This window comes from Oncorhynchus masou, chromosome 5 (assembly GCF_036934945.1).
Source record: "Oncorhynchus masou masou isolate Uvic2021 chromosome 5, UVic_Omas_1.1, whole genome shotgun sequence".
In the NCBI taxonomy this organism is placed as follows: Eukaryota; Metazoa; Chordata; class Actinopteri; order Salmoniformes; family Salmonidae; genus Oncorhynchus; species Oncorhynchus masou.
In genome coordinates, this window is record NC_088216.1 from 46,063,679 (window position 1) to 46,075,576 (window position 11,898).

Sequence of the window (11,898 nt, forward strand, 5' to 3'; positions counted from 1 at the left end):
GTTCTTACATACTCCTTGTTGAATTTCTTTGGCTTGCTCTGTAGCCCTTAAATGATTTAAGCTATTAACACGAAACCAACTTCCGATGTGCAGAATACTCCAACTTAGATTGTTGAGGAAATCTTTTTTTGTAGCATTTATTATTTTTAACTGAAAATGGTACATGGACTTGAATGGTAAAAAAAAAATCTTCATGTGACACTTATCTCCTCTTACACCACTTCTTAAGCTATCAATGCCAAACCAACGTCGAGATGTTCAAACTGACCCAACTTAAATTGATTGGATTTCAAATTTGGATCATGTATACTTTTTGAACTATAACTGTTTTAAATGTTAATAAAAGCTCCATTAGCCTTTTTTACTTTTTAAACATTATGCATTTAACATTTACATAAATAACATGGGTTGGAATGAGAACCACAGTAATACAGTTGTGACTATTTAAAATGGTCTTCCTCCTAGGTCATTTAAGCTATAAGACCAACTGTAAACCATTCAGGGCATCCTAAACTTCAAATGATTTCATATCTTTATCAATTATAACTATATAAATGTGCATAAATTAGGATAAAATAGCTCACCAACAGTAACCTTTAAACTGTTCAAATTAGAGACACCAAACCAACTTTCACATGTTCAGGCTATCCTAATATCCAATTCAATAATGTTGAAACATGCATTATAACTATTCACAGTTGCATATATTTGCATAAAATAACTCAACAACAGTGACTCTTGAACCGTTCAAGCGAGAGACATCAAACTAACTTTCTCATGTTCAGGCTATCCTAAATTTAAATTCTTTAAAACTTGTATGAACTATAATTCCACATATGTGCATGAATTAGCATAAAATAACTGTCACACCCTGACCATAGTTTGCTTTGTATGTTTCTATGTTTTGTTTGGTCAGGGTGTGATATGAGTGGGCATTCTATGTTTCATGTCTAGTTTGTCTAGTTCTATGTTTGGCCTGATATGGTTCTCAATCAGAGGCAGGTGTGAATCATTGTCTCTGATTGGGAACCATATTTAGGTAGCCTGTTTGGTGTTGGGTTTTGTGGGTGATTGTTCCTGTCTCTGTGTTTTGCACCAAATAGGGCTGTTTTTGGTTTTCCACGTTTATTGTTTTGTAGTGTTCATGTTTAGTTGTTTTATTAAAACATGAATCTCAATAGCCACGCCGCATTTTGGTCCGACTCTCCTTCTCACCAAGAAAGCCGTTACAATAACTCACCAACAGTAACTCTTGAATCATTCACACTATAGACACCAAGCAACTTTCACATGTTCAGGCTATCCTTACTTCAAATTCTTAAATATTTTTTACGTTAGCTGTATACATTTCCATACATTGGCATAAAATATCCCACCAACAGTCACTCTTGATCCGTTCAAGCTAGAGACACCAAACCAACTTTTACATGTTCAGCCTATCCTATCCTACCAACCAATTGATCATTCACAAGCTAGCATGCACACCACATTTTCTTCAGGATGTACTTTTCTAGTTATTGTTGTATTTTCACACAAGACTCAGATTGGTAAAAACAGAGTAGCCAAAGTTTATACATTTTATATATAAAATACTTTTAGCTGTGAAAAATACAAGAGCGACAATTCACTTCCACCACTTTTGGTTGAATTGTAAACAACTCGTCTTGTCCTAGTAACATATTGTTATATATATACACAGGTGGTATATCAACTTCAATATTACAGATTGTGGCTTCTATGTGTGTAATTGTCTGCATCATTTCCAATCCCCCATATATTGTTTTGTAAAAAATAAATTAAATAAATAATAAAAAATGTGTGTGTGTATATATATATATATATATATATATATATATACACACATGTACCAGTCAAAAGTTTCGATACACCTACTTATTCAAGGGTTTTTCTTTACTTGTACCATTTTCTACATTGTAAAATAATAGTGAAGACATTAAAACTATGAAATAACACATATGGAATAATTTAGTAACCAAAAAAGTGTTTTACAAATCAAAATATATTTTAGATTTTAGATTCTTCAAAGTAGCCACCTTTTGCCTTAATGACAGCTTCGCACACTCTTGGCATTCTCTCAACCAACGTCATGAGGAATGCTTTTCCAACAGGCTTGAAGGAGTTCCCACATATGCTGAGCACTTGTTGGCTACTTTTCCTTCACTCTGCGGTCCAACTCATCCCAAACCATCTCAACTGGGTTGAGGTCGGGGAGGTCATCTGATGCAGAACCATCACTCTCCATCTTGGTCAAATAGCCCTTACACAGCCTGGAGGTGTGTTTTGGGTCATTGTTCTGTTGAAAAACAAATGAAAGTCCCACTAAGTGCAAACCAGATGGGATGTCATATCACTGCAGAATGCTGTGGTAGCCATGCTGGTTAGGTGTGCCTTGAATTCTAAATAAATCACTGAATGTGTAAACAGCAAAGCGCCACCACACCTCCTCCTCCATGCTTCATGGTGGGAACCACACATGCGGAGATCATCCGTTCACCTACTCTGCATCTCACAAAGAAACGGCAGTTGGAGGCAAAAATTGCAACTTTGGACTCATCAGACAAAAGGAAAGATTTCCACCGGTCTAAAGTCCATTGCTCATGTTTATTGGCCCAAGCAAGTCACTTCTTTAAATCAAATCAAATCTTATTTTTCACATGCGCCGAATACAACAGCCCTAAACAACAATGCAGTTCATTTTTTTAAACTAATTATAAAATTAAATTAAAATAAAGAAAACAAAATAAGAATATAATGAAAAAAGGTTAAATATTTAAAAAACAGAAATACCCCCCAAAATTATGCGTAAAAAAATAAGAATAAGAAAATAGAGGTTTAGTAGTGGTTTCTTTGCAGCATTTCGACCATGAATGCCTGATTCACGCAGTCTCCTCTGAACAGTTGATGTTAAGATGTGTCTGTTACTTGAACTCTCTGAAGCATTTATTTGGGCTGCAATATCTGAGGCTGGTAAGTCTAATGAATTTATCCTCTGCCTCAGAGGGAACTTTTCTTCTTCCTTTCCTGTGGTGGTCCTCTAGAGAGACAGTTTCATCACAGTGCTTGATGGTTTTATGCGACTGCACTTGAAGAAACGTTCAAAGTTCTCGAAGGGTTCTGTATTGACTGACCTTCATGTCTTAACTGTTGTTTCTCTTTCCTTATTTGAGCTGTTCTTGCCATAATATGGACTTGGTCTTTAACCAAATAGGGCTATGTTCTATATACCACCTCTACCTTGTCACAACACAACTGATTGGCTCAAATGCATTAAGAAGGAAAGAAATTCCACAAACAAACTTTTAACAAGGCGCAACTGTTATTTGAAATGCATTCCATGTGACTACCTCATGAAGCTGGTTGAGAGAATGCCAAGAGTGTGTAAAGCTGTCATCAAGGCAAATGGGTGGCTACATTGAAGAATCTCAAATATAAAATATATTTTGATTTGTTTAACACTTTTTTTGGATACTACATGATTCCATGTGTTATTTCATAGTTTTGATGTCTTCACTATTATTCTACAATATAGAACATTCAAATAAAGAAAAACCCTTTAATGAATAAGTGTGTCCAAACATTTGACTTGTACTGCATATGTATTTTTTTTATATTTATATGTATTTTATACTGTATATGTATTTTTTCCCCTAACCCTTCCACCCCTCCCCTAATTGGAGTAAACTAATGGACAACAATACTTAGACTTCTACATCCAGCTTATACACATTTATATATGATATATATATATATATATACATTTTACAGACACAGTATACTTTACATTAGTTATCTTTTGTTTGTTTTTAGTCCCATCCTTCAGCTACCCTCAACCCTCCCATCTATCTCTGAAGACCATCCAGTTTTGATTTCTAGTTGCCATATACTGTTCTGTGTGATGACCTTTCTATTCTCATAATTTCTACAGATTGTAAACTTCATTACAGTGTATAATGTTAGCTAAGATATGTGTGTTTGTATAAAAAGATAATGAATCTACATCAAATATTATTTTCATACTAAACAAAAGCTTAAACTGTTACTTTGTTCCCAGGTCTCCTCTAACTTATATAATAGTGTCACACATAGAAGTCCATCCTCAAGGTGTACAGAAGGTGACAGCTGTGTTGTTGTTTCATACACTCTCAATAACTCTAGCCCTCTTAATAACATCACCACATACAGTATAATCCAAGGGTTCTGCATCCAACAAGTTGCGTCCAGTGTATTGCAGCGCTAATGTAAAGTGAGTGGCTGGGGGTGTTGGGGTGATGATGTGAGCAGGCTTGGATGGTTGGGAGGAATTAGGCCTCAGGGTGACTGCTCTGCTGTAAGGGCACAGTCTCCCAGCTGTTCTCCACTCCAATGACAACATACTTATGGGGAAACCCCTTCATCAGGTATCCCACTGTCTCCTCAAACCCTGAGTCCCCTTAGACAGTCCGTAAATAGAGCGTCCTTCAGCCCCTCTATCCACCTATACCAGCCCTGGGCCCTTTAGACCCTATGGCCAGCTGAACAAGGAGCTCCTGTCCCTGGGAGGGCAGGTGAAACAAGGGCAGCCCTTGGAACAGCTCTGGGAGACCCCTTTCACTGCTGAGGGGCTTGGCAGAATGGGCCTCAAAGTGGACCAGGAGGAAACGCTTTCCAGCGCGCCCTTGCTGCTGGTCCACCTTGATGCAGCTCAGAGCGGCACTGAACACGTCTGCGTATGGGGAGGACAAGCCCTGGAGAAGCCTCTTATACTCCCTCTCCTCCTCCACTCCCTGGGCTATGTCCCTTCGCTGTTGGCCATGCTCGTCCCACTGTTGGCCCCAGTCCTCTGCCTTCTTCCAGGCTGCCTGCGTCAGTACCAGTAAGGCCCGGCCCCCCTGGCTGTCCATGGGCTGCAGCTGGGAGTGCAGCCAGGGCAGGGGCCCCAGAGAGCACAACTCAGCCCGACTCCACAGGTCCACGGACACACTGAGGCCCCTGGCACGCAGAGAGGAGCCAAGCTCACATACCAGCTCTGACACAGAGTTATCCACATCCGGCGGGCTCAGCAGCACCACGTGGCCCCTTATGGGTACTACGGAGGGAAGGAAGTAAGGAAGTAAGGAAAGAAGGAAGGAAGGGAGGCAAATGGCAGGGGGAGTTAAATACATTAATTTTCCATTGTTTTGTCAAGGATTATTGCTAGATAAATATGTATCTTCTTTATTTTACATGTTGTACATTTGGACTATGAGAAACCTGCTTACGTTGATCACACTCCTTCTGGTGCCATTCCCATGCCCACCCTGTTGGAGAGACAGAAATGTAATATGATACACACTGACATGGTTCTGTAACACAGAGGCCCTTGTGTCATTTTCAGTGAGTTTTTTTGTCCTTTACAAAAAAACTTTGACCATTGTCCCCCCCCCAAATTCCTGACTGTAGTAAACAGCACCCACAGAAAAAAAAAGTCAGAGAGAAACATGAATAGAGCTATAAAAAAGAAAATTAGAATACAACAAAAAAAGTTTGAATAGTGCTATTGAGAGAAGTGGGAGCCTGAAGAATACGCACAATGGAAAAGACATCGGATTTATTGTCTTTCTCTACATATTGATCTCCTTTAAAGCTCCCCCTTTCTCCACTATTAATAATTAATTGGCGGGAGGCAGAGAGCATATTTGTGGTGAGAATAGCTTACCCCTCACTTCACCACAGAGTAGCGCAATAACGCAGTCCTAACACAATGTAACTCCTTTGGACTTTTTTGTCTCCACACACAGTGCCTTTTCTTGTGTTTAGTTGAGGGAGATCTGACCAGAATGACTCACGTTTCAGTTTGCCATGCAGGAAATAGAGACAAATTCCTGCTAGGCCGACGAGCATCAGGGTGACCAGGACAAGCAGACTCCAGCGCCAGTGCCACCATCTGGCTGAGAGGGAGAAGTACAGATATGAATTATTTCCCAATCCTCAGAATATCTTGTTATCAGTCCCTACAGGTAGGCAAAACAGAACAATCACATTTTTGTGAACATTTGTTTTATAAAGCACACAAGTAAATACTTGATTGATGATGAAGATTTAAACATAACTGCCTTCTTTTCACACGCGCATACAACCAGAGAAGTGTTCAGGAAATGGTACATGGATCAGTTTTAGTAGGGTCCATATCAACTTTGATAATTCAGCCCTCTCCTAAAATACTCACAGTCAATGGGACAGAAGGGGCCAAGCTCACTGTTCTTCCCTTTGACCTTCACCTGCAAGGATGGAGACACACACACACACACACACACACACACACACACACACACACACACACACACACACACACACACACACACACACACACACACACACACACACACACACACACACACACACACATTTACTATAAGATGAGCCCCCATCATGCTACAACGGGATTCAAGTTCAATATTAGAGTCAAGTCCCCTACAGAGTCAACCAGTAGAAGTGTCTTACCATCACACAGAGATCAAGGCCAGGTTTGACATCCTCAAACACACCTGGCATCAGCTGAAACAGAAGGGGAAAAAAATCATTCAATCAAAAGTCATCTGTTTTATCCATATATCACCAGACCATAAAAACACATAACCAATTGATACAAATGATGAGAGCACATCCCCATGACAAAAAGGACACTAAAGATGCACCAATAAAAAATGTGAGGCACCGATCAAATGCTCCAGTATACACACCCAGTGTCCCCTGTCAAGTTCCCTCCATATGTCATTTGACAGACGCTGCCTAATGTCCCCCAGCTCTCTGCATCTATCCTTGTCCACGCCTGCATCTCTCTGGCAGGGCCACACTTCAGCCTCCACCCTACAGGGGGCAGTCAGGTTCCAGGACAGCATTGCACCGCCACTGTTCATCTGGCCTCGCACCACAGATACGGACACATTCTCCCATAGGTTCCTCTGGAACAGCTCTGGAAGAGAGCGATGCAGGTATAAGATACTTTATAGGGGAGTTACAGAAGCAATGGGAATCAACTCCATGACCCACATTCATGACTGTCATAGTGAAACACGTGTAACAAGGAGGACGCTGCATGGTTCATCTCTTACCGGTGTTGTTCCTAAAAGGACAGCTCCTAGATCGACGAGACCTCTCGTCTCCTTTATCCCACCACAACTGAAACACACACAACACACACACACACCAATTACACACAAAACCGGAGAACTCGAGTGAGCAACACAAAGGGGATAATGTTGTCAGTTAGACTGAGTTGGATGTGTGAGGGTGTAGTAATATCACAACTGACAAAAGTAGGCCCGATACAGATTGATAATAACTAAGGGGGAAATGGCAACAGTACCTGGAAGCACATGCAGGGGGTGACAGAGTGCAGTGGAAGGGACTTCTCTTTCCAGGTCTGTAGGACAACAGACAACATGTTATCATCGAAGAGGGAAGAGTGAGGATCTGAGAAAAAGATTGCATATAAATAAATGAGTTGGGAGGAAAGCCAAGTACAACACGGACCCTGCACATTCCATTATGTTCATGTTGTAGGCACATTTCTAGTTGGTAGGGGCTGTCCTCTTCCTTTGCGACTTGCAGCATCACCTCACGTCTCTCCGGATCAATTAGAGTGCTGAAACTGGGGACTGACAGACACACCGGCAAATTAGAGAGCAGCAAATCCCAGCCATTTACTCTAATTCCAGATTTGCACGTCTAACCATGTTCCTCACTTCATAAACCAGAGTCATTACGGAAAAACAGAATAAATGGTCATGAATAAAATATATATTGGTTTGGAATTTGAATAGTCCCCTACAGATGGTTAAAATAGGCTCACCTGACTATCAACAAATGTTCAACTATCCACTAGCCCTAACATTAGTCTTAACCCTAACCCTGACCCTAACTCTAGCCTGAACCATAACCCTAACCCTTTGCCGAGCCTTGACCCTACCCCTAACCATAGGAAAGCTGTTGCATTTCAACAGGGATGCAATTGATAGTGTGTTGAATGTCTGAGCATCAATAGACCCTCTATTGGGGACTATCCATTAAAGTAAGACCAATATTGTCTGCACACAGGACTGAGGAGGTGCAAGAATCATAGAATTAGAATGATTAGAATGGGATTTACACCAGATTGAATGCGATACATCCTGCTTTAACTTCCTGCTTTAGTCCTGTGGGTATACTCCTGAATAGGTACAACCACTCTAGTACCTATATTTCTATGGCATTAACATTATGGAAACAAAGGAACATAGAACATGTGACTCACCTTCACATTCCTCTACAACTCCCTGTGAGGCGGATGAACACACTAAGGACAGATAGGGACAACTGATATCAGATGCTAATCAGTTGGAGCCTCAGAGGATCATTAGCAAACAAATATGTGTTGGCATAACCTGTTTGAACTCTACGGGAATTCCAAGACCGTACCTTCATCCACTGACGGAAGCATCACAGTCGAGTGAAGGTTGCAAGCATACACAGTCACCTGACTGCTGAAGGACAGGGCATTAGACTCAAGCAGCAGTGACAGCCAGGCCTGCTGGGGATACAGGAGAGCATGGAGATGAATCGCAAAACATGCTCACACACTCACACACTCACACGTGAATTCATATGGAACATACCTTTGATGAAGCCTGCTCATCCGGAGCAGCAGGGATCACTGTGAACTCGAGCTTTTTGCACAGAGGCATTATTAGCTGTGGCACAGTGTAACACACACTCACATACGATGCTGAAACACAGAGAGAGCCCAGTTGACCGTAGGAGTGACGACGGCATGACTTACTGACACAACGTGAGGGGTTGAGCAATAAACCATGCATCAGAAGCTAATATGGGTACACTTTCCACATTGTGTTTCACATTGTAACCGCAGAGGTTGAAATTGACAAAAAGGGTGTGTAGGTTGTTCACACACCTGTCTGGTCGTTTCTGGGCTGGATGTCAAGGCGAATGTGTAGGCAAGGTCTGCATGCCGTGTCCTGTCTGCAGCACAGCACAGGCTGCCCCGCCAGCCCTTTTACATCCACAGGACACTTTTGGATCGGAATCCCAGCACATGCCTTCACTGTGCAGTTCGAGAGACCCTGGTGAGATAGAAGGTAAACAGTTTATACCGTTGTACGTAAGTACTACGCCATGTTTATCTATACAGACACAGTGATGACCACCCACCGAAAAGTATTATACTGTAGTGTAGTAATCCATACATACAAGGTCACTAAATAACTACTGATTAGTACTACAGATGTAAGATCTTAATTTGATCACTTTTTTGTTGCTGAGAATTTTCCCGCACCGCAGTAAATGTAAACTTGTAGTGTATTTGAGTTCCAAAAAGGCTTCTAAAGTTTTCAATTTCCAATTTTCAATTTCGGATTTGATTTGCCCTGAAAAAAAGTATCAACCCTTACAAAATTGTCCATTATTTTAACATTTCCTGTTGCTGCAGGATTATTTTCCTACGGTAGCAAACTGGCTCAAATTAAGATCAACACCTGCAAACTTTATTCATCCATACATACAGAGTGACTACACAAATGTCAATAAGTACTATACTGTATTCATGAATACAAACATACAGTACCAGTCAAAAGTTTGGACACACCTACTCATTCAAGGGTTTTTCTTTATTTTTGTTACTATTTTCTACATCGTAGAATCATAGTGAAGACATCAACACTATGAAATAACACATATGGAATCATGTAGTAATTAAAAAAGTTAAATAAAATCAAAATATATTTCATATTTGAGATTTATCAAAGTAGCCACTCTTTGCCTTTGACAGCTTTGCACACTCTTGGTATTCTCTCAACCAGCTTCATGAGGTAGTCACCTGAAATGCATTTCAATTAACAGGTGTGCCCTGTTAAAAGTTAATTTGTGGAACAATATTCCTTCTTATTGCATTTAGGCCAATCAGTTGTGTTGTGACTAGGTAGGGATGGTATACAGAAGATAGCCCTATTTGGTAAAAGTAGAGCTCAAATAAGCAAAGAGAAATGACCGTCCATCAAAGTTTCAGGAACTTTGAATGTTTCTTCAAGTGCAGTGGCAAAAACCATGAAGTGCTATGATGAAACTGGTTCTCATGAGGACCACCACAGGAAAAGAAGACCCAGAGTTACATCTGCTGCAGAGGATAAGTTCATTAGAGTTACCAGCCAGAAATTGCAGCCCACATCAATGCTTCAGAGAGTTCAAGTAAAAGACACATCTCAACATCAACTGTTTAGAGGAGACTGTGTGAATCAGGTCTTCATGGTTGGACTGCTGCAATGGACACTAAGAAGAAGAAGAGACTTGCTTGGGCCAAGAAACACGAGCAATGGATATTAGCCTGGTGGAAATTTGTCCTTTGGGCTGATGAGTCCAAATTTGAGATTTTTGGTTCCAACCGCATTCTCTTTGAGACACGTAAAGTAGGTGAACGGATGATCTCTGCATGTGTATATCCCACCGTAAAGCATGGAGGAGGAGGTATGATGGTGTGGGGGTGCTTTGCTGGTGACACTGTGATTTATTTAGAATTCAATGCACACTTAACCAACATGGCTACCACAGCATTCTGCAGCGATACGCCATCCTATCTGGTTTGCGCTTGTGGGACTATCATTTGTTTTTCAACAGGACAATGATCCAACACACTTCCAGGCTGTGTAAGGGCTATTTAACCAAGAAGGAGAGTGATGGAGTGCTGCATCAGATGAGCTGGCTTCCACAATGAAAAAGCATTCCAGGTGAAGCTGGCTGTTTGAGAGAATGCCAAGGGTGTGCAAAGCTGTCAAGGCAAAGGGTGGCTACTTTGAATAATCTAAAATATATTTTGATTTGTTTAACACTTTTTTGGTTACTACATGATTCCATATGTGTTATTTCATAGTTTGGATGTCTTCACAATTATTCTACAAATTGTAAAAGTAAAGAAAAACCCTTGAATGAGTAGGTGTGTCCATACATACATGCATACATACATATGTGACTACACAACTACAAACTCACCTGTTGTGGGATCAGTTTTAATCATGACTGACATTCTCTCTCTATATATATATATATATATATACAGTATATACACTGCTCAAAAAAATAAAGGGAACACTTAAACAACACAATGTAACTCCAAGTCAATCACACTTCTGTGAAATCAAACAGTCCACTTAGGAAGCAACACTGATTGACAATAAATTTCACATGCTGTTGTGGAAATGCAATAGACAACAGGTGGAAATTATAGGCATTTAGCAAGACACCCCCAATAAAGGAGTGGTTCTGCAGGTGGTGACCACAGGCCACTTCTCAGTTCCTATGCTTCCTGGCTGATGTTTTGGTCACTTTTGAATGCTGGCGGTGCTTTCACTCTAGTGGTAGCATGAGACGGAGTCTACATGTGGCTCAGGTAGTGCAGCTCATCCAGGATGGCACATCAATGCGAGCTGTGGCAAGAAGGTTTGCTGTGTCTGTCAGCGTAGTGTCCAGAGCATGGAGGCGCTACCAGGAGAGGGGTCAGTACATCAGGAGACGTGGAGGAGGCCGTAGGAGTGCAACAACCCAGCAGCAGGACCGCTACCTCCGTCTTTGTGCAAGGAGGAGCAGGAGGAGCACTGCCAGAGCCCTGCAAAATGACCTCCAGCAGGCCACAAATGTGCATGTGTCTGCTCAAACGGTCAGAAACAGGCTCCATGAGGGTGGTATGAGGGCCCGACATCCACAGGTGGGGGTTGTGCTTAAAGCCCAACATCGTGCAGGACGTTTGGCATTTGCCAGAGAACACCAAGATTGGCAAATTCGCCACTGGCGCCCTGTGCTCTTCACAGATGAAAGCAGGTTCACATTGAGCTCATGTGACAGACGTGACAGAGTCTGGAGACGCCGTGGAGAACA

General features: G+C 41.4%; 1 protein-coding gene across 3 annotated transcripts in view; it reads right to left on the bottom strand.

Annotated features, from left to right (window-relative positions):
• Nucleotides 1-121: 121 nt before the first annotated feature.
• Nucleotides 122-11,898, bottom strand: part of LOC135539673 (uncharacterized) — a 14,117-nt gene continuing 2,340 nt past the window's right edge. For 2 of the 3 annotated variants that reach the window (XM_064965710.1, XM_064965712.1), the window contains 13 exons: nt 8,930-9,098; nt 8,634-8,743; nt 8,437-8,548; nt 8,273-8,314; nt 7,513-7,637; nt 7,346-7,402; nt 7,092-7,158; nt 6,720-6,952; nt 6,481-6,534; nt 6,206-6,257; nt 5,826-5,927; nt 5,259-5,297; nt 122-5,086 (listed from right to left, as the gene is read on the bottom strand). In XM_064965710.1, coding sequence (XP_064821782.1) covers nt 4,488-5,086; nt 5,259-5,297; nt 5,826-5,927; nt 6,206-6,257; nt 6,481-6,534; nt 6,720-6,952; nt 7,092-7,158; nt 7,346-7,402; nt 7,513-7,637; nt 8,273-8,314; nt 8,437-8,548; nt 8,634-8,743; nt 8,930-9,098 — 1,761 coding nt within the window. In that variant the 3' untranslated portion in view covers nt 122-4,487. The remainder of the gene's footprint in view (nt 5,087-5,258; nt 5,298-5,825; nt 5,928-6,205; nt 6,258-6,480; nt 6,535-6,719; nt 6,953-7,091; nt 7,159-7,345; nt 7,403-7,512; nt 7,638-8,272; nt 8,315-8,436; nt 8,549-8,633; nt 8,744-8,929; nt 9,099-11,898) is intronic. The other variant, XM_064965711.1, reaches the window with a different exon arrangement.